Source organism: Saccopteryx leptura, chromosome 5 (genome assembly GCF_036850995.1).
Source record: "Saccopteryx leptura isolate mSacLep1 chromosome 5, mSacLep1_pri_phased_curated, whole genome shotgun sequence".
NCBI lineage: Eukaryota > Metazoa > Chordata > Mammalia > Chiroptera > Emballonuridae > Saccopteryx > Saccopteryx leptura.
In genome coordinates, this window is record NC_089507.1 from 178,725,359 (window position 1) to 178,747,496 (window position 22,138).

Genomic DNA, 22,138 nt, shown 5'->3' on the forward strand with positions numbered 1-22,138 from the left:
GAAGAAGCACTATGGTCTCTGTTGGCCAGGATGGCTCTTTAATATTCACTGCAAGCTCTGCCTGACACTGTAGCCACTAATGACCTGTGGCTCTTTAAATGTAAATGTAAATTTAAATTTAACAAGATTAAAAGTTTTATTCTAGTTGCTTGAGCCATCTTTCAAGTGCTCAACAGCCCCCTGAGCATAATGACTGCTGCAGGGGACAGTGCAGATGCAGGACAGTTCCAGCGCTGCCGGAAGTCCTACCTGACAATGCGGTACACGGAAATTCCAGAACTCTCTTTCTAGTCCAAGCTGCCGGTTCAAGACCCACCCACACGTTTGAGTAGCAAAGACCCACGGGAGACACAGCATTCCTTTTTGGAGCTGCACAGTGAAATATCCCAACTGGTCTGAGTATACTTCTGTAAGCCACGGTTCTGAACCGAGACAGTGAGTGACAGCTGGGCAGCCTGCATCAGATAACCAGATAATCCAAACCCAATTACTGTGTGTGGGGGCAGCACTGAGAGGAGCTCTCATTACTTTCCAGGGCACTGAGTCACAACCTTAACTCTCAGAAGAAACAGACACATGTTTTCAGTTTCCCCTAGCAGCGCCCAGGAGAGCTCACCACTGGTCCTAAACTGCTGTCTCGTTGCAGAATTTCTATGAAGAAATTGTGTAGCTGTCTATGTAACCAGTCACCCCACATTGAAGGCATAATTCCTTTCTGAAACAAATACTAAAACAGAGATTAAAATATGAAATTATAGCATATTCCTTTTGAAATCACTACAATTCTGTTCATCCAAGGCACATTCAGAATCAATGTCTTCAATTAATTTGCCTCATGCATAACAGATGTGCCTCTTATCACAGAAGAGTGTTTTTGGGTATGAATCTCATAGCTTCAAACTTCTATTTTTCCTCCTATGGCAGGACCTTAGTTAACATTTAGGCAACAGATTAAATTCTACCTAGAAATGTGAATAGTCTGCACCTTTACTGAGGCATCTTGGAAATAGGAAGAAATACCTTGCATCCACATTGTGTAAGCGCTCGGTCTCACAAGAGCACTGCTCCCTGAGAGTCTGTTTCTTGGAAGAGAGCTTCGGAGAGATTTAGGAAGAGATGTAGACATCTCATGGCCTTTGGGCCTACTCTGTCATAGGCCAAGCAAACATAAAACATAAAATGCTTCATTTCTGAAAAAGAAATATTTCCCTTCCTCCTTGTCTCCGCACCCCCCTGCTGGATTATGTACACCAATATCTAATTCCGTGTTGTGGTTATGTTAGGCTTGCTTACTGGTTTACCAACTGCAAGCCCTTTGCCTGATTGGTACATGAGCACATGGCTGTGCCATGAGTATATGCCCTAGGTCAGGCTATGGGTGCTTGCTCACAGGGGGACTGCAGATGGCTGATTGCTTGCCTGCCACTGTGAGGGGCCATTTTGAGTTTGTTTGCCTGAGAGGCGGTTTCCCCTGCCTGTTTGCTCGTCTGCCATTGTGAGACTCTATTAAACGAAATGGCCCAATGCTTCCTAGCTCCGTAATTTTTCTACCATCAGCCCAAATCCAACATGGATCTGCCAGGCCTCGGCCACTGGCATTACACACCTCTGACTCTTGAGCAAAACTTTTACTGGGTGGCTTGTACCGGGCCATGTTACAGCACACTCTACCCCTGAGGTCTTTGAGGATAAGCCAAGAGCCCAAGCCAGAGTTGGGGTCTAGTGTTATCCTGACTCTCACCTGGGGTTAGCCATTGTTTTCCGCATGGACTCTGAGCAGGGCCACTGCCTATCAGTGGCCTTTCCTAGCTCTGGGAGAGTGTACGGCTGGGGTGCTCCGCTCTTGTTCCGTAGGCAAGACTGTGGTGTGGACACGTGTGGTTGTCTGAAGTACGCGGCTAGGAAGCCCAGCTCAGGTGAAAGCCTTTTATTTCTTTTTTGTTTGTTTGTTTTTATTTAGTGAGAGACAGAGAGAGGGACAGATAAGGATAGACAGGAAGGGAGAGAGATGAGAAGCATCAATTCTTCATTGCGACACCTTAGTTGTTCACTGATTGCTTCCTTCCTTCCTTCCTTCCTTCCTTCCTTCCTTCCTTCCTTCCTTCCTTCCTTCCTTCCTCCCTCCCTCCCTCCCTCCCTCCCTCCCTCCCTCCCTCCCTCCCTCCCTCCCTCCTTTCTTTCTTTCTTTCTTTCTTTCTTTCTTTCTTTCTTTCTTTCTTTCTTTCTTTCTTTCTTTCTTTGTATTTTTCTGAAGCTGGAAATGGGGAGGCAGTCAGACAGACTCCCGCATGCGCCCAATCGGGATCCACCCGGCATGCCCACCAGGGGGCAATGCTCTGCCCATCTGGGGCATCGCTCTGTTGCAACCAGAGCCATTCTAGCGCCTGAGGCAGAGGCCATAGAGCCATCCTCAGCAGCCGGGCCAACTTTACTCCAATGGAGCCTTGGCTGCAGGAGGGGAAGAGAGAGACAGAGAGGAAGGAGAGGGGGAGGGGTGGAGAAGCAGATGGGTGCTTCTCCTGTGTGCCTTGGCTGGGAATTGAACCTGGGACTCCTGCATGCCAGGCCAATGCTCTACCACTGAGCCAACCGGCCAGGGCCACTGATTGCTTTATCATATGTGCCTTGACCGAGGGGCTATAGCAGAGCAAATGACCCACTGCTCAAGCCTGCGACCTTGGGCTCAAGCTGAGCCTGCACTCAAGCCAGTGACCTCAGTGTTCAAACCTGGGTCCTCTGCATCCCTGTCTGATGCTCTATCCACTGAGCCACTGCCTGGTCAGACAAAAGTCTTTTATTTTTTCTCTGAGCCATGACATCTTTGTTGGGTGGATTTGCATAAAAATAACGTTTAGTCTAGAAAGTTAGTTATATGTGGTTGTCAGGTGAAAATAAGAGTTCACGTGCAGAAAATTTCTTCTATATTCACCGTTACTTTCTGTAATGCCAGGGGCCAAGGCCAGCAGGTTCCCATTGGATTTGGGCAGAGTTGAATAACTGCAGAACTGGAGAGTGTTGGGCCAACCCGTTTACTTGAGTATCCCAAAGGTGGACAAGCAAACAGGCAGGGGAAAACCGCTTCTCATGGCAGCAGGCGAACAGACAGCAAAACAGCCCCTCGCAGTGGTGGGCAAGCAATCCGCCACGGGCTCACTCACTCATCATGCAAAGTGCAAGCGAGCAAGCCTATCACAGCTGTTTTCCCAGCACTTGCTCTTACTATAGTTTGTCACTTTGAATAAAATTGGTGTTTGCTCCCATCTCTACCAATCTAATAATAGTCCACCCAGAATCCTGTCTTTGCTGCACGTTCTTCTTAAACTGTTTAGTTCAATCTGGTTCGGTTTCCATTTAAAAGTTGTTTTCGACTGAGAGAAAGTGTGCAGGGTGATAGGCAGTGTAGATTGTGAAGAGTTGACTGTATGTCGTTTCCTGTTTCCCACAGTTGTGGATCAAAGAAAACAGAATTTTGAAAAAAAAATGAAAGCAATAGTATATCTCTGTGTATATGTGTTTTCCATGAGCTGTAAAGCAAAGATATCAGAGGGGGCTGGTGTAGGAAAAATGTGGCTTCATAGGCAAAGGGCACTGTTTACACCACTGGTTCTCAGAGTGGGTGCATTGGGAGCACCTGGGGGTTGGTGAGAAATGCGAGTTTTGACTCTATTCTTAGACCCTCTGTAATGCTGGTGGTCAAGGCCAGGCAGGTTCACACTGGATTCGGGCAGACGGTAGAGGAACTGCGGAGCCGGAAAGTATCAGGCCATACCAGTTTATTGGAGGCTCACAAAGACAGGTGAGCAAATAAACAACAAAAGGGAAAGAACTAATAAACACAGGAAAACCTGCTATTCGCAGTAAGGGCAAGGGAGCCGGGGAAACCCACCGCACCTCACCGCAGGAGCGCAATCTGGGGGAATCCCCACCCAGGGAAAGCACCGGCAGCCTAACATAGGTCACACACACGTGGCGCTGCCACAGACCCACGCACTGATCAGGCAAAGGGCTTGCAGCTGGTTAACCGGTGAGCAAGCCACACTCACTGAACCAGAAACCCGAGAACGGGGCCCAGGACTCTGAATGTGATATGTCTCCAGGTAATTCTGATGCAGGCTTAAATTTGGGAAACCCTGAATTAGACAGTAAGAGGAGTAAATGCAGATAAGTGTATTTTTTTTATATATGATGTTGAACATAATATTTCACTTTTAAGCAACTGGGGGAAACAATTCCACCTGATGTGGCAATACATTTTTGGGTATTTGGGAACTAGTATTTCAGGAACTTGTAACCAATAGACGAAATAAATGATCCTAAAAATAAAGCAGTAGGTAGGCATTTGGTTCAAACCCATTAGTGGTTAGCATAACGGTGACTGACCAGAGCACAGGCTTAGTGTCTAGCATTGGAGGAGCACATCTTTCTCAATCCTGTGACAGAAAACATCTGTGTCATCAAGAATGATACAAAACCAAGTGAATACATTTTTTAGCAAGAATTTAAACATGTTAATTTGATTCTGAAAGCACTGTCGCTCGCGTGCGCATCCCATTTTAGCGCTGACATGTGGTCACGGCTCAGAAAACCTGAAACAACTGCAGGGATTGTGAGGTTCCTTGTTACATTTCCTTCTGGGTTTTGTGTGTAGTTTTCTAAAATCGGTCACTAGATTAATTGTCCCAACAAACCAGAAGATATGAAATCACCAAATTCAGCTTTGAATAAACAGGACAAGTCAGGAGTTACGTAAAGGAAAAAAAATGTGATTCCCATGAATATGCATGCATTTATGTAAACAATTCAATTTACGCTGTAAATGGCATATCCGTCAAAACCGCAACTCAAGTCACACCCCTTCTCCTACCTGTTGCGAAAGTGAAGACCAAAACCAAAATGATTACTAACGATGACTCTTCAGTATATATGAAATATCTACAATTTGGTGTGCAAAAACTGGTTCAATAACAACTTCTTAAGTTAATGGGACTGCTAGGTATACTTTATTATACCTGCACAGTAATTCTGCTGAAAGATTTTGGTGGAGTTTTATTACTCTTCCCTGTGTTTTGACACTGAACATAAAGTTCAAAGTGAAATCAATCCTAGGGGATGGCATAATTTATCTTGTTCATGTTATTAATCTCTGCTTGTCCACGGCCTCATTTCCTGACTTTTTTGGCATCTCTGCAGACGCCCGCGTCTCTGCATGATGATGCAATGAACACATGGATTTTTATTTATCAGAGAAAAGTTGGCTAAATCTACTCCATGCCTGCAGATGTATCATAATAGACAGCTGGATATTTGGGAAAATTTCAAAGATCCATTGGACTGTTTTCATACAGTTTTGGTGTCAGTGTGTGTGTGTGTGTGGGGGGGGGTGTGTGTGAACAGCTATTGTAGAAAATATCAAAATAAATGAGACTCATTAATTAGTATGAGAGTACTCAAAATCCAACATGGAAATATTCCATCTATTTCAAAATAGTTGATGGAAATGGGTCAAAATACTTGGATAATTAACTATTATTGGGATAATGATCCTATTTTGAAGGGTGAAAATAAATCTTGGAAAGAGGTAACATCACCATCACCAATTTCCCACTTCTATTTTTTTCCCAACAATCTGAACATTTTCATGAACAATTAAGTAAAGTTCTAAGGCTACATACATTTAATTACATTTATTGCAAGTGGAACGTTGTTCCCATTTCATACGCCACAATTGAAAACTGCCTGCCTTTTTAACATTTGGGTTTTTCTTTGAAGCCTGGTTGCTCAAATGAGTTCAAATGTGTCATTTGGGATATAGTGTCTCAGACCCCTAGCCTGTAACTTTATGACCTCAAACCATAAGTCCAAAGCAGCAGATCCAGGAAAACATAACAAGCAGCCTTCAGGACTTTTTGTAGATAAATACAAACATGTACCTATAAAATGTACTCTTCCTGAAAAAGTGGGCCAGGACTTTTCTTTGGAAAGGGGAAAATGCTATCTGGAATGTTGCATCGCGACTTCTTAGTGCACCCAAGGTCACCTGAAGGGTGTGTGTGTGGACAGTGACCCTCAGCAGGCCTGGGCCAAGTTGAGAACACAGTTCCCAGAAAAGGTAAACATTCTGGAGGTACCTCCTTGTGGGGTCAACTAGGATGTGCTCAGGAGCAGGTGCAAGCTCCAGCATGTCTCCCTGGTTTAGATCCACAGAGATGTTCCCTTGTGCATGAAATGCCAGCCTGAGGAATTTACCAGAATCGGCACATCCCAGAAAATTGCTGAAAGGGTTTCTCTGGAGAGATTGCCTGGTTTGGGATATTGACAAGCAGGTCTTCCCCAAAGCCTGTCTCAAGCCCTCCCAAATGAGTCCCAGCACGGTGGGAGCCCTGCAAAACAGCAGCAACATCAGCAGCTCTGCATCAGTGCATGGCCAGCTCATTCAGAACTGTGTTCTCAGCCCACAACTCAAGACACAAGCCACACATGGCTGAGAGTCAAGCAAGGATAAGCCAAATGCCCATTTCAGGAAGAAAACTCACACAGCTCCTAGGTTGGCAATCATTGCGCACGAAACATGGAAAGTCTACCTCATCCCAGAATTCTGTTACTGAGAAAGCCAGCATGGAATTATGCGTTCTAAAGACCTCCCAGCAAATGTGGTGTGAGTTTTTTGTTTTGTTTTGTTGTTTTTTGTGTGTTTTTTCTGAAGTTAGAAGCAAGAAAGCAGACAGACTCCCATATGTGTCTGACCGGGATCCACCTAGCATGCCCACCAGGGGGCGATGCTCTGCCCATCTGGGATGTTGCTCCATCTCGGCTGGAGGCATTCTTGTGCCTGAGGTGGAGGCCATGGAGCCATCCTTAGTGCCCGGGCCAACCTTGCTCCAATGGAGCCTTGGCTGCAGGAGGGGAAGAGAGAGATAGAGAGGAAAGAGAGGGGGGAGGGGGGAGAAGCAGATGGGCGCTTCTCCTGTGTGCCCTGACCAGAAATTGAACCTGGGACATCCACATGCTAGGCTGATGCTCTAGCACTGAGCCAACCAGCCAGGACCACAAATGTGTTTTTTTTTTTTTTAATATCAAACTTGGGGCCCTGGCCAGCAAAACATTTTTAGATGTAAATAATCAAAACAAAGCTAAGTTCCTAGTGCTTTTCCGTCACCTGGGAACCCACTTTGAAATACAGTTAAATAAAAGTTGGTGCTGTGAATTAGCTATTTTTTCTACTAATTCCTCTAAATAAATTAATGTTGAGTGTCACATGGAAACCTGACTTGTTCACTCAGCTTGGTCCACTTTTAGATCTGGGTAAATATCTTTTGGGAATCATGCAGGCAGGACAAGGATAGGCCTTGTGACTATGTGTTACTATCTCTCTGAAGGAGCTGGGTTTGGGGAAGTCTTACTTTTCAAGTTGAAAACTAGTAAAATCAGACAGGATGGTGACCTGAGCACTGCTGCAGGTCATCAGTACTGGCTCGCTCTTCCTTCTGTATCCAGCTGAAAGAATGAATCCTAAGGTAATGTCACACATATCTACAGGACAACAGGTGAAAGCCTGTTGAGGATTCAGAGGGGACCTACGACTTGCCACTTCATACTTGTAATGCAGCAGACATTCGCAGGCCTTCCAGGTGAGTCCACCCAGAAACAGGAGGGCAAATACCTGGCCCCACAGTGCCTGCGATCTTTCTCCCTTGCATGCGTACTCCTCAGCATCCAGCAGACGACGCTCCAGAATCCAGGAAGAAAGAGGAATGTGCACTGCTCCAGGAAAGATACAGAACAGAGCAGTTTATTTTACACGATCCGTCCAAGAAAACAATCGCCATAAACCAGTGCAAAATGTGCAACAGAATCAGTAAGTGTGTCTTAGCTCTGAGATCCCAAATTGGTGACCTCCTCTCCTGGCCCTCCCTCAGGCAGGTGCCCGCGGCTGCAAGCCCCTCGTTTCGCACCCTTGACAGAGACATTCAACCAAATTGTTGCAGGTAATTTTTACAGTTCATACCAGAATGTGTACAGGGGACAGGAAAAACCATACCGAATGAATTATAAGTGATCAGTGCTTAAAGTAAATATAGGGGGAGCACGGGGAAGAATCCACAGTTTCAATAAATACAAGTGTAACAAGCATGGGTGGGTCTCAACTGGTGGGATTAGTCTGCATAATAATTCAGCATCATACAAAATCTAGCAGGGCTGTGGAGCAGTGATTGGCAACAATGTTCACAATAACTTATGCCCTTGAGCGAGTCTGCATTAACATATTCTGTGGTTTCAAAGATGTCAGTTCTGTTTTCTCTTTCCCTTGCCATCCCTCCAGGAGGGGACGGGTGGAGCTGGGGCAGCTTGGCCGGGGTGTCCTGGAGGAAGGACACTGGCCCAAGAGCCAGCTGTCAGGGTCCAGTGTACTCAGTACCGAGTGGCAAATTGGGACTTTATTGACAACGTCTGTGCAAAGTGCGCTTCTCTCCATTTTCCAAGAAACCAGTGTCTGTAACTCCTGCACAAAAAGCAGTGGTGGCCTCTGGGTCACTCCCTGTCACCCCAAACGTCAAGCAATGAGAGCACATCTCAAAGACTCACAGGTTGGGAAGCTTCTGCTGCTGACTGCCTGGCCCCTCTTGGATTGGTTTGACCAGGGCCCCTCGACAAAGGCCTCAGACAGGCTAGAACTATTGCTTGAGAGACTAGAAAGAACCTAGTGAGAAAGTGAAGGTCATAATGGACATGTGGGAAGCTGTCTTCTTTCTTGGAAAACCTTGAACCCCCTAGGTAACCCCCACAGGACGGTGGGGCATCCTCGGGCGTGAAATGTCATGCATCTGTTCCCGGTGGCCTCACTCAGCTGGTCCTCTAACGAGCCCTAGGTCCACCGTGCTTCAACACGCTTGGGATTTGACCCCAAGACACAGCAGGGACAACCTGTGGATCATACGCTGACCCCGGGCCCAGTGGAAGAAAATGCAAGGGAGGCTCTCAATCTCTGGAAGAAAAGGAGTGGAGAGGAGAGCCCCCCCAAAGCAAAACAACCCCCTAACCCAGTAACCTAGGAATCACCTCAAAACCTAATCAGATCCCGAACACTCCCTCTACTCAATGTACTCTCTCCTCGCTTTCTCTTTGACAGTCTCAGGTCATAAATTAGGTTAGTCTTCCATCCAATAACTTAAAAACGGAGGAGGGATTGTAGTAACTTTGCCTGGCTTGGGCCAGTTAGCAGCGAGTTTTTCTAGAATTTCAGTCACTGTTCAAAATGGAGCTTGAAAAATTCACGTGGATGTTCAAAGTCTTCACACGGAGGAGGCAGAAAGGGGCGGGCAGGAAGGGCTGGGTGGCAAGTAGGACCAGAGGAGGAGGAGGAGGAGGAGGAGCGAGGGAGGGGTGGGGCGCCCGGGCCACCCGGTGGCGCGGAGGCCTGTGAACAGCACGGGAGAGGCTGCGGCCTGGCCCTGGGGGCCCGGACGACTCGGGTGCGGCCGGCTCTTGTATTGCACAGAGAAGAAGGAGCGGAGCCCGGGCGGGCGCCGGTGGATCAGTGCTCCCCGCACATGGGCAAGTTCACGAAGGTGAACACGTTGAACTCCGTCATGATGGAGAAGCACAGGAACACGCCGTACAGGAAAAGGCACCCGCACCCGAGCTTCTTGTCCAGCTGCCACTTGTTCAGGTGAACGCCAAACACCTGCAGCACACAGAGGGGGCAGAGGTCAGGTCAGCAGTGAGGGCCCCTGGGCATGGCACGGGTTCTCTCTGGGCCCAGAGTCCACCTCGCATTTCCGGACGAAAGAACATCAAAGTCAAGAACAGGGGGCGTTAGCACCTGCGGCGAGTAACGCACGTCCTGGCGGCCCCCACTCCGGCCCTGGATTCTGGCACTCCGTGCCGGCACCACCTGTTTGACCTTGCCCTTCCTGAGACACCGTCCCACCAGTGCTGTCTGCACCTCTTCAGGTCCCTGTGTCTGGAGGCCAGGAAGTTGTCCCCTTTGCTCCTCTCTGCTGCTTCTATACCCTTTTCTTTCCTTCCCAAAAAACACTGGGCTTGGAATCTAAAGTCTCCCAACTGTCACACTCGACTCTCCTAGTGCAGTCACCCTTGGGTGGTCCCGGCATCCCTCAGAGCCCCAAGTCCCCACTCGCTGCCACTCCTGTTGTCAGCGCTCCTGCTGTCCTTCGGGTGATTTAACTCTCCACCAAGAGGGCCTCCCCAGCACCAGTTCTCTTGAGTCCTTGTCCTCTATCCTGTGTCAGCCCCCCACTCCTTGTCACATCCTTGACCTGTGCTATACCATTAACACTCATTCTCACCCAGACTTAAAGTAAATGAAATAAAATGATAAACTCAGTTCCTCAGTTGCATTAACCATGTTTCAAGTGCTTAATAGCCATAGGTGGCCCTCGGCTACCATTCAGAGCAGACATAGGACATTTCCAGAGTTGTGGAAAGTTCCATTGGATGGCCCTGCAGCTTAGGCTTTGTCAAACCTCCTACTTTCTGTAATCATCTCCTGACTTTCCTGCTTGCTCCATCCTGGTACCCAAACTCCCTGAGCTCTGCAGACCCCACGGCCCAGAATTCCCTGGAGCCACCCCGGTTTCACTGCACTTCACCCACCGTGGACCCCATTCCCTCCTTACTCCGCTAAGTTCCTCCAGAATCCACCTCCATTCCTTGACCTCTCTCCAGCTTTGTCCTTGCCAGCTAAGCCACAGCCCTTTGGTTCAAGCCAAGCCTCCATCTACTCCATGCTGCTTCCTTTCAGCTGACCCGGATGGAGGAAATTTAAATTTAGGACCACAAACCTTAAGTGTGTCATTAACGCCTTATGGCAGTCATCCAACACTTCCTAGTCCTCCATCTCTCTTTCCTAGAGGGCTATGTCACGCCTCTCCTCCCTCCTCAAACCCCCAACACTCTCCTCCACTCTCACTCTCAGCTCATGACCCTGTTCCCATTTCACAGAGCTCCCACTGCCACATCCACCTGCTGCCTTCTCTCCTGTTAATGAGGACCTACTGTCCACAGCCCACTCCACGTGAGCGTGACACCCCAGCTCCTCATCCTGCTTAAGGGCATGGTTCCAGCCATTGCCTCCTTCACCCCCCCACCCCCCCACCCCCACCATCCCAGTCAGCACACAGGAATGCTGCTCTCTCTTACTACATATTTTCTGGATTTCCATTGCTCTTCTTTCTTTGCAGCAAGATAACTTGAATGAGTCTTAAATACCAGCTGCCTCCAATTTCTCTCCTTCCATTCTCTGTTCTTATTCTACTGGACCTTCTGTCTCATCGCTCTGCAAGCCACCTTGTCAAGAGCACTGATGACTACATTTCCAGCCCCAGTGGCCCACGCTCATGACTCCCCCCCCTCCACAGAGCGGTTCACTCCACCTTGAAGCACCTTCTTCACGTGGTTCCCGGTTGCCACCCTCTCCTGGTTTTCTTCTCACCTCTCTGAATGCTTTTTCTGTTTCTTTTGGGGTTTTACCCTTATCACCCTGACTCAGATTTTGGGGCTCTTCTCTTTTCTATCTGTACTCACTCCTTGGTGAACTCATCCTATTGCACGGCTTTAAAACACCATCTACATATGGGTGTCTCCGGCTTGGACATTTGTCCTGAAATCAGACTCATCTTTTCAACAGCTTTCTTGACGTCCCCCTTTGGATGTCAAATGGGCACTGGAAGCATAAGATGTTTGAAATTGCTCCCCTTCTCCAAACCTACTTCTCTTCGGTCTTTTAACAGCCCCATTCTGGCAGCCCCGCTAGTGGTTAGCCAGATCTCCTGGAACTGTACAACCACAGCGTAGTGTGGGGAGAAGCACTGTGCTATGAGCACCCACACTCACTGTCAGACCGCTTGCTTCTCCATCATTTGGTGTCAACTTCTTTATTGTCATTGGTACAATGGAGCTGGTATGAATGACTACCTCATGGGGATATGGGGAGCTTCAAATGGGAAAATGTATGCAAAACATCAAGCCCAATGTGTGGCAATTACAAGTATCATAACCCCAGGTCATAAGCCTGAATAACTTCTGAATGGCAAAAGAATAGATTATATATATTTTCACGTTTGTGTAAGGAAGTATTTGGTTTGGTAAACCCTTGAAATTTTATTTTATTTTATATTTTGTTTATTGATTTTTTAAATGAGGGGAGAGGGAGAAAGAGAGGGAAAGTGAGAAAGAGGGAGAAGAAGAGGGAAGTATCTACTCATAGTAGTTGCTTTCTGTCTGTGCCTTGACTGGGCAAGCCCAGGGACTTGAACCAGTGATCTCAGCATTCCAGGTTGATGCTTTATCCACTGCGCCACCACAGGTCAGGAGGTAAACCCCTGAATTTGACTCCCATCTTTATCCTGTAAATTACCTCTCCAGCTACCTGTTTGCCCTTCTGAATTCCTGTTCTCTAGCATATGTATGCTAACATGCTAGGTATAATTCAGTTAATATTTCCTTGAAATTTTCAGGAAAAAAACCTATTGTGTCTTAAGAGTTTCCTTTTTTTTTTCTTTTTGAGAGAGAGAGAGAGAGAGAGAAGAAGAGAGAGACAGAAGCAGACTTATTGTTCCACTTAGTTATACCATTGACTACTTCTCATATGTGCCCTGACTGGGGCTTGAATGGACAACTTCTTGGGACAAGCTGGTGACCATGGGCTCAAACTGGTGACCTTGGTGCTCTGGGGTGGGTTCTATCTACTACTGCACTACCGGCCAGAGCTTGTGACTCAATGTTTAATGTGAAAACTCAACAGCATACTTGTATGTAGGTGGGTACTTTACGTGGGTCAGTTCATGTGTTGGTGCAAATCTGCTTGCACCAGATGTGTCAGTAGAGTTGGTATTTTAAATTACACAAAAAGTTATAATGACCAAGATAGAGAATGGTATAAAAGTGAACTATGAGTAAAATATAGAATTAGTTGCCGAATATTGGTCAAATCTATGGATTTATGAAGATGTTTAGTAACCGGAACAGTCAATTAATTGAAAGCTACCCTTCTGTGACTAATTTTGCAGAAAAAGGGAAATCTCTCCTTTGCATTTGATAAGATGATTTGTGTTTGACATGAGACTGGGCCATGCTTCTGAGAGGAGGCTGCCTCCTTTCAGTGAGAGAGTGAGGGCTTTCTAGTGGGTTGCTAGGATCCACTTCTAGAAGAAACAGTTATGAAGGAGGCAGAACATCTGGAGGCCTATTGTCTTGATCCACCAGGAGGCTAAGCCATCTGGTGTCCAAACAAACTTTGTAGCCAAAGAACCTCAAGGGGGTGTGGGGGAGGAGAAACATGGGAGCTCAAAAGTGAGAACAGAGTTGCAAACCAACCGTGACAAAGACAGAGGCCAGGAGCAGGCCCACGGAGTAGATCAGTCCCCTGCTGTTCAGCCGAATCTGTAACAAAAGGATCAAAGAGAATTAGCTTTCCGAAAAGTCCTGTGCTTAGTGTGGGGCGCTTTAGTACGTCCCACGGAGTTCAGTCTCCATTGGAGGGGGGAGGCTCTGCAGCTGTAGCAGGAACGTGCACTTTCCTAAAACACCCGGTCCGGTCCAGTGCACTCTCAGCCCAGCCCCACACTTCCCCAGTGGTCGCAGCCACCAGCCTGCCCCCGGCCACTTGCATTCTCCCTGTGTGCTGTCTGGTTCTTGCTGCCCACAAGGCTTCCCTGTGGACCTCACCCCCATGGAGTTTTGTTAAGTTTCACGACAGGGGTGACTGGAGCAATATTTTTAAAAACATTACTCAAGTTTTTATCTCTTTTGCATTGAAATGTCTGCGACCTTCGCCCTGACTTGCCACGAGAGGTGGTTGAGCGTTGCTACCATGAGCAAGCAGAGGAAACAGTTAACATTCCGTTTCTGATATACATAAAAGGATTTTGTTTGGTTTGTGTTTTAAGTTACACATGGGGTTAACAGCCAAACTTTGAGGCAAAAGAGAGACAACTTTTGGAATTCTTCTATATAGAACAGCGCAGTCTAGTAGAGCTTCCCGCGAGATGGAAACTTCCTGAGTCTGTGCTGCCCCCTGTGGCGGCCCTGGGAACAGGCAGCCATAGAGCATGGAGTGGGGGCTCAGGTAACAGAAAGGCAAAAAGTTGAAACTTATCCTTGATTAATTTAAATTTACATTTAAAGAGCCACAGGTGATTAGTGACTGCAGTGCTGGGCACAGCAGGTAGAGAATATTAAAGAGCCATCCTAGCCAACAAAGATCTTAGCGTTTTGTCCATCGGCTATTGCGTAGAGAGGATGCCCCTTGTGGTCTGAGCCGGCTTGTGGGGCTGGCTGCCCTGAAACTGGAGGTGTGCCGTGCGGCAGCTGTGCGCACAGAGTGTGCCCTGGACCTGCAGCCTCGGCTCCGGAGGGCTGGTTAGAAGTGCAGCGTCGCAGGCTCCCCCAGACCTCCCGCATCAGAAACCAGGAGGGTCGGCCCATCTCTGTGCTTTAACAGCCCCTCCAGGGCCTTAAGACCCACGGACTCAGAGACAGTACTAGGCTAAGCCTGCTTCTGGGGGTAGGACTTTGATATTCATTTTCCACCAGCTCTCGGGAAATCTTATGTGTATCCAGCTTTGGAGACCACAGCCTCTACCTCCCCAAGGTACACTGTCGTGCTGGGGGTCAAAGGCTCACCTTTCTCTTTCCACAGAAAGAAAAGCGAGTCAGGTCCATCATTTACATTAGAGAACAAACACAGTGGTGATGATCAGGAGTCGTTTGGGGTCCCTCTGACGAGGGATCTCTACCATCCTTTCACCAGTTCACCTCTGGGGTGTGGGTATGGAGACAAGTCGGAGTTTCCACAGGTAGGTGTGCTTGGTTCATCTTATGGGGACAGGACACCGCATGCCCCACACAGCTTACACTTTCTGAGCATAACATCTCACTAAGCAGCGTTCACAGAGGGAAGGGACTGGACTCTCTCCTCTGCCTGCACGATCTGTGTGAGCTGACCATCTGCCCGGCTCCAAACACCAAGCTCAAATCTTGTCTTTGTGACACTAGAGAAATGGGTTGACCCAGTGAATTCAGAGTAGAAAAATGAGGAATCAGCCACCCCCGTCCAGCCAGTAGCTGACTTCCTGCAGAACCTCAGCATGGCTGTGGGTCATCGAGTTCCTCCTTTCATCAGCTGTGTTGGAGTAAAGAAGCGAAAATCCAGGAGTACATCACAAATGCCTGAGCTGAAAGAGATTCTCTGCCCCTCAAAGTATTCTGTCCACACTCATCCTAACAATCCCACACATACCCTGACCAGTGTCAAAGGGGGGAGGAGGGCTCCTCAGAGCAAGATGGTGGTCCCCTGCAGAGTGAGGACAGCCTGATAGGGCTCTCTTAGCCACGTGGTCTTTGGGTTGACCCTGAAACTGAACACACGCTCAGAAACCCTTTTGAGCTCTTAATTTTAACACTGCATGAATTCTTCCAAGAATGGGGCCAATGCACTCCCAGCCTAGCTCACCCCCCAGCTCCAGAGTCGAATCCCTGTCAGCAACAAGAATTAAGTAAAATGATTTCCTGCCCTTAAGAGACGGAGAGCCAGTGAGAGCAAAGCTGCAAACAGGAAAATTCTTTGGCACAGCTTTTCAAAATGAATCATGTCCAAGCACAGCTTTTGACCTTTGCTGCATTCACACGAAGTCTTACAGAACAGTGCCGCTAAAATTCTAAACATGGCTCTAAAGACTCAACACAATCAGCTCTTGTGTGGTTCTGAGTATTTTTCACCTTTTCTCTGCAGCTTCCTTTGGTAATGAGCTGTCACATGTGCCCGGGGCTGTATTTGTTTGTCATTCTTAATTAGAAACCCCGGCTCTTCAAACCCATTTGATACCTTGCCATCTGACTCTCACACCTTCACATGGACACACAGTCAGGAATGAGTGTTCCTTCAGTTGCATCTGGTGCAACCTGAAAGCCTTCTAGCCACGGGAAGCAATGGGTGGCTTAGGGCAGGAGCTGACAAACTATGACCCATGGGCCAAATCTGGCTCATTGCCTGTTTTTATAAATAAAGTTTTATTGGCACTCAGCTCCTTCACTTAAATACCCTCTACAGCACTTTTATGCTATAATGGCAGAGTCAAGTAGTTGGACAGTGACTGTGTGGCCCATGGCCCACAGTGCTTAAAATATTTCATCTCTGTCCTCTTCCAGAAAATGTCCACCAACCCCTGGTTTAGGGCATGGGCTTATGTCCCAGCTTCCTGGTTTCCGAAATCCTGCTCACATGCAGTACAGTCATGGACACGTGAAGACTTGACTTTCTCAAGCCTCGGGTTTCCTGATGTGTAAATGGGCATTGCACAGTTCCCACCTTATGGGTTGTTTGTGAGGCTTGACTGAAGGAATCCAGGCTATGCTCGAACAGATCTGGTGTAGAATAAATTCTCGGTGCAGGCGTTATTCTCCACGCCGTCAGGAGCTGTCTTGGCCCACTGCCCTGGCACTCCTGGCTCCCCCTCTCCATGGAAGACAAACATGAGGAGGTGGGGATCATGTCTGACTTGATCCTTTACCCGGAACAGGCTGAACACAGACCACGTACTTCATACATCATTGATAAATGGATAACGAGTACTTTCGAGGTGGCGTTTTGAATGTGGTTTACAAAAGGCCCATTGTTTCTGTGGGGGAGGGTCGACTGGTCGGAGCACGGCTGGCAGCAGAGAGACCCTGGATGCCACTTCTGGATGTTGTTCTGGAAGCAATGCAGTCCCTGCCCAACATTCCCTGTCTCCTGTCCCCACTTGTTTATGAGCGTGCATAGCGTGTGTGTGTGTGTGTGTGTGTGTGTGTGTGTATGTATATATATATGTATATATATATAATTATATATATATAACTCAATATATTGCTATGAAAGTTTTCAATCATTCAATAAAGTTGCAAGATACCATCTTATCAATATTTTGTAATGAACTGCAACGTGAGCCGCAGATACTAGTACACTTCACTCCTAAACACTTCGACCAGCATCTGGTAAGTGTTAAATAGGGTTCAGCTGCAGTTCATGGAGACTCTACTTTCAGATGCAATTTCATATGGTGAAATGCACAAATCATCATTTCACCATTCAGTGCGTTATGAGAAATGCATACACCCATGGAACCAAAACTGTAGCCATGACTTACAACATTTCCATCTGCCTAGCAGGTTTTCTCGTGCCCTCTGCCTCACCAGGGACAGTCGCTTCTCCAAGCATTGGGGCCATAGATTGGTGTGTCTGCCCTAGAAACTTTGTGTAAGTGCAACCCTATAGCGTGCACTCTTTCATGCAAGGGTTCTCTTAATGATTCCTTCATGCTTTTCATGGCGTCAAAGCTTCATTTCTCGCCACACAGCATAAATATACCCCAGTTTGTTTAATTATTCTCCTGTTGATGGACATCTGGGCTGCTTCCAGCTTTGGGCTATCAGCAAGTTTTGATTTTGTAACTCACAAACAAAATGACAAGAGACCAGCAATAGCTCCTCTTCACCAGCAGGAGAACTATTACTGACAAGAATGAAGACGGCAGGGACCCTGCTGAGGCCTCAGAGGCTCGCTCAGCCTGGCGCCCTGTCTGTAGGTGGGCTCCGAGCACCTCCAAACTGCATTCCTCTTTCCTACCTCAGCACACCCCTGTCTCCCTTTTGGGACCTTCTGTCCAGTTAGATGGGTACTCTGTCTCTCCCAAAGTCCTGTCACCTCTTTGAAGTCTGTCAGGCCATTGCTGGCTCAATCCTCCATCTGAAGCTGATCTTGGTCACATTCTATGTCTGGGTCACCTTTATACCTCCCCAGCTAGACCCAGTGCAAAGGGCAGAAGCCAGGGCCGTAAGATTTTCCTAATGCCACACAGAACCGAACCTTCCCTCTGCCGCACACACTAGGCTTAAATGAGCATCTGCCAGTGATGCTGAGCATGAGCGTGTGTGCACGTATGTGCCCCCTGGGGGCAGGGAGGCTGGGCAGCAAGGGGCAAGAGTAGAGAGCTGGGTGGGGAGACTGCCATGCTGAGTGCTGGCTTTAAGATGATCTTTTCAAGTAACAAAGTGAGAGGGAACCAAACATTTTTTAAATCAAGGCATAATTTGCATACAGTAAATGCAAAGGTTTTTATCCATCAAGTGTACTATTGGATAAGCTTTGACAAATACATGTACCCATGTAATCCACATCTCAATGAGAATATAAATCATTTCCATCCATCACCCAATAACTTTCCTCGATGGCAGCAAATCTACCTCAAACCCCTAAAAAATGAGTTTCTTGGGTGTGCTAAGCCAGAGAACATCTCTGGACTACCTCTGGAAAAGACTGAACTCCCACCATGCACTGTGCTGATCTAAACAATCATTTCCCTGTGTCCTGCCTCTCAGAGGCAAAGCCTATCAAGCACAAACGCAGAAAACCTCCATGGCCCACTGGAGAGCATGCAAGGCATAACTGATCGTCCAACCACAACATTTCACATTGTTTTCATTTCTTGCCTTCAAAAATATGCATTTTCATCCTCCAATTCCCTCTTGGCAAGCGTTGCAGAGGAACAGAAGGCTGACTGCTTCCAAAGTCAACAAGAATTGAGGCCACAATGCGTGTATATTTTTCATAGGATACATACAGGGACCCATTCATACCTACTTTTATGAGTGTGTTTAGTTCATAAAACTCAGTCCTACACCATCTGGGGATCCACAACCCTCCGCCTCAAAGGCTCTGACTCCCCCATATTACAGTTTAAAAACTCTCTATGGTTTGAGGTCTGCTCTACCCAACCAGCTAATTCTTTTAGGAAAAATAAGAAGCCCCTGGATTTTTGCTAATTTATTTATAAATAGGAACACATGTTGCATGTCACCCTGGCTTTTCAGATTTGGGTGAATTTGAACATTTGTGTGGGTATAGGTTCCAAATGGATGGGTCTAGCCTTGACTTGACATTGTAATATATCACTGGGTGGGAATCTCCTTCCTTGAGCAAGTTAACGAGGTAAGAAAGTGAATAAACCTACAGAACGAAAGCACTTTAATGGCAGCTGGTGCCCACGTCCTTTCCTTTCCAGAGTGCCTCACAAACACAGGCTGTGTGGATGACCGGGGCCACTTACAGACACCTCAGCTCAGGGGGCCCTACGGCAGGCTGGTAAGCACAGTTGCAGTGACCGGAAGTAAACCCACAGGGTGGTCTGATGATAAATTCCTCACTGGACAGGTCATGGTGGGGAATCACTCCCCAGGGTGATATCTTCCTTAGCAAAAGCCAGTCTTTACCCTATGTGAGCCCTGTCCATTGTTCTTCCGTGTGTAGGATAACACACCTTAGAAATGCCAAAGTCATTTTCTATCCAGACCCCTCCAAGGGACCAGAGCACAAGCTCACCACAGCAGAGATCACAGAACCCTCACTGTTATCTCGTTCCTGCACACTATCTGCACGCGCTACACAGGGTAAATGTCAACTGTCCTGCACCTGCCAGTACCATGTCTCTCCATTTAGCTTGTTATCCAATCCCAGAGGATTCCCTGTTTGCTTCGTCCCGCCTCCCTAATCTACCACCAGCGGGTTTTCTTGTACCTTCCTTATGACTCCTGCTTTGATTCTAGTGTCTAACATGAGCTGCAAAAACCGCTCCTCTCTGGAGTATTTTCTCAGTCCACTGCAATCTTGCTTCTTGACACATCCTCAAAATTTTGGCTCAAATAAATTCTTAAAAATTTTTTTGATAAGCTCGGAACTTTCATTGACGGTTGCACTGAATTCTAGTGGCAACTCTGTGAGGTAAGTGGGATGGGTTTTGTTTTCCCAAGTAAAGATGAGCAACTAAGGCCCAAAGAATAAACCATTTATCCCAGGTAAGATTCTGATCACCAATTCCAATTTGTGTGTGTGTATGTGTGTGTGTGTGTGTTTTCCCCACACCTCTATGCAATTTTGTGACACCAGGAGGGTATCCTAAATTTAACTCATTTCTGACACTGTTTATTGGCAGATGCTGTGAGGCCCCAAGGTTAAGGGCTCGGTCCTACAAGACTGTCCCTTACTCCCACTCCTAACCCCCCATGTAGATGCCAGTTGTAAGTCCAGGTTGTCACGTGTGTTTCCTGGGGTTGGATTAACTTCCTGCAGTGGCTCACCGAACTCAGAGAAACATTTTACTTACTACAACCCCACTCTAATGTGAAAGTCCATCCCTCAGCAGCGGGAAGTGACCACAGGCACGGTGTGGGGAAGGGTGTGAGCTTCCACACTCTCTTCCTGGGTCTCCACGTGCTCGCCAACCCAGAAGCTCTCTGGGCCGTGTCCTTTTGAGTTTATGGGGGCTTCAATATATAGGCGTGACTGATAAAATCATTGGCTATTGATTGATTCAAACTCCAGCCTCTCCCTCCCTTAAGGTTGGGTGGGACTGAACACCTCAAATCTCTACTCACAGGTCTGTTCTCTGGGGCTGGCCACCAGCCCTCATCCTCAGGAGAGGACTGCAAGTCACCTCTGCAACACAGCAAGATATCTTCCTTAGCAAAAGCCAGTCTTGACCCTATGTGAGCCCTGTCCATTGTTCTTCCATGTCTAGGATAACACACCTTAGAAATGCCAAAGTCATTTTCTTTTTAGCTCTCATTGCTTGCGAACTTCCAAGGGTTTTAGGAGCTCTGTGCTAGAAACTGGGATGAAGACAGAATACAGCTTTCTTATTATAAATTACAGTATCTCACAAGGCCAGGAAGCTGGTAAGGGGTCAAGTCTGCATTTAAGGCTGGGCTTTAGATGGTCAATTTTAGGCTCCTTCTTGCACCCTGCAGGGCACAGGGAAAAGGTTAGTGTCCCTGTCACACTTCAGAACCCTCAGGAGTGACACCTGGGCTTCTTCAGCCCATTTTTCTGCAAAGGTCCTCAGTGAATTGTGAGAAGCACAGACGCTACTGCAGCAGATGCTGCTGGGACCCCATCTGCACCCCCTTACTATTTTGGTGAGGCCAGCTGCTCCCTAAAAGCCAGTACCAGCATCTGTGACCAAGGTCACAGCTGCCCATGCAAGTGCCAAGCTGCCCTCCACCAATGACTCTCTGGGTGGGTGTATAAACACCCCAATGTGATTATTCTGTACATCCCCAGAGCTCCCCCAGGGCTCAGGTCCAGTCACTCAGGGCAGCAAGGGGCTTGCTAACAGACTGCCTCTGGCTGCCTTCTCTTCCCACCTCCCCTCCTGACTCTCTTCCAGGTCGTTTCTGCCCCTCCTGACTAAACCCTTCACTCTGAATTCTTGTCTCAAGATTGAATGTTTTTTGGGGGGAGCTGACCTTTGAGAGTGAGATGAATCAGCTTCAGGTGCTGGAGATTTAGGTAAGCCCTTCTGCAGGGAACCTGTGAAGACCCTGCCATCCTCTAAATGTCACCTCATTTTCCTGACACAGCTCCTGAAATCTAATGGTCAAGATTCACCTTATGAGGGTATTAGTTGGTGTCACTCTAGCTCCCAGGAGCTTTGTTAGAACAACCTCAAAAAGAATCATTAATTAAGATGTCACTCAACTATCTCCAAGTTACCTGCTCAGGGCCTGTGGCAATAGGGTGTAGATTGGCCCTGGAAGTGACATTCTGGAATTCTGCTGATTTCCATGGTGTCAGTATTCCCCCCAGGGTGAACTGCAAGCTATCCTCCAGTTACATGCCCACCCCTGGGGGCAACTGTATTTCTCTGCCTCCTGAATTTTGGTTTGGCCATGTAGTATGTTTTGGCCAATGGGATATCAGTGGACTTAACACAAACATAGTTTTGAAATGTATTTCCATGACTGAGGTGACCTTTTGTGCTCCTGCCTTTCATCATCAGAGGCAGGAAGTCATTGGTTCAAAGAGGCTAAGAGACACGTGGAGCAGGCCTGTCTGAAGCTTGGAGCCACGTCTGGATTAGCCAGTCAACTCACAGATGTGTGGAAAAGAACTATGTAACAATAAAACTAGTCTATTGAGTTTTAGGGTGGTTTGTTACACAGCATCATGGTAGCAATAGCTAACTGATACAACTACCCTAGTCCAGGTCATTATATTTCCTCTCTCTTGCCAAAGACTCAGAACTAGTCATGCTGTGTCAGTCTTGTCTGGCTCCAACCCCTTCTCCATGTAGTAGTCAGCTTCTCC

The 22,138-nt window shown here is 47.4% G+C and overlaps 1 protein-coding gene across 2 annotated transcripts in view; it reads right to left on the bottom strand.

Moving 5' to 3' along the window:
- Window positions 1–7,768: 7,768 nt before the first annotated feature.
- SLC24A3 (solute carrier family 24 member 3) overlaps window positions 7,769–22,138 on the bottom strand; it is a 641,322-nt gene continuing 626,952 nt past the window's right edge. For both annotated transcript variants that reach the window (XM_066387038.1, XM_066387037.1), the window contains 2 exons: window positions 13,336–13,401; window positions 7,769–9,682 (listed from right to left, as the gene is read on the bottom strand). In XM_066387038.1, coding sequence (XP_066243135.1) covers window positions 9,533–9,682; window positions 13,336–13,401 — 216 coding nt within the window. In that variant the 3' untranslated portion in view covers window positions 7,769–9,532. The remainder of the gene's footprint in view (window positions 9,683–13,335; window positions 13,402–22,138) is intronic.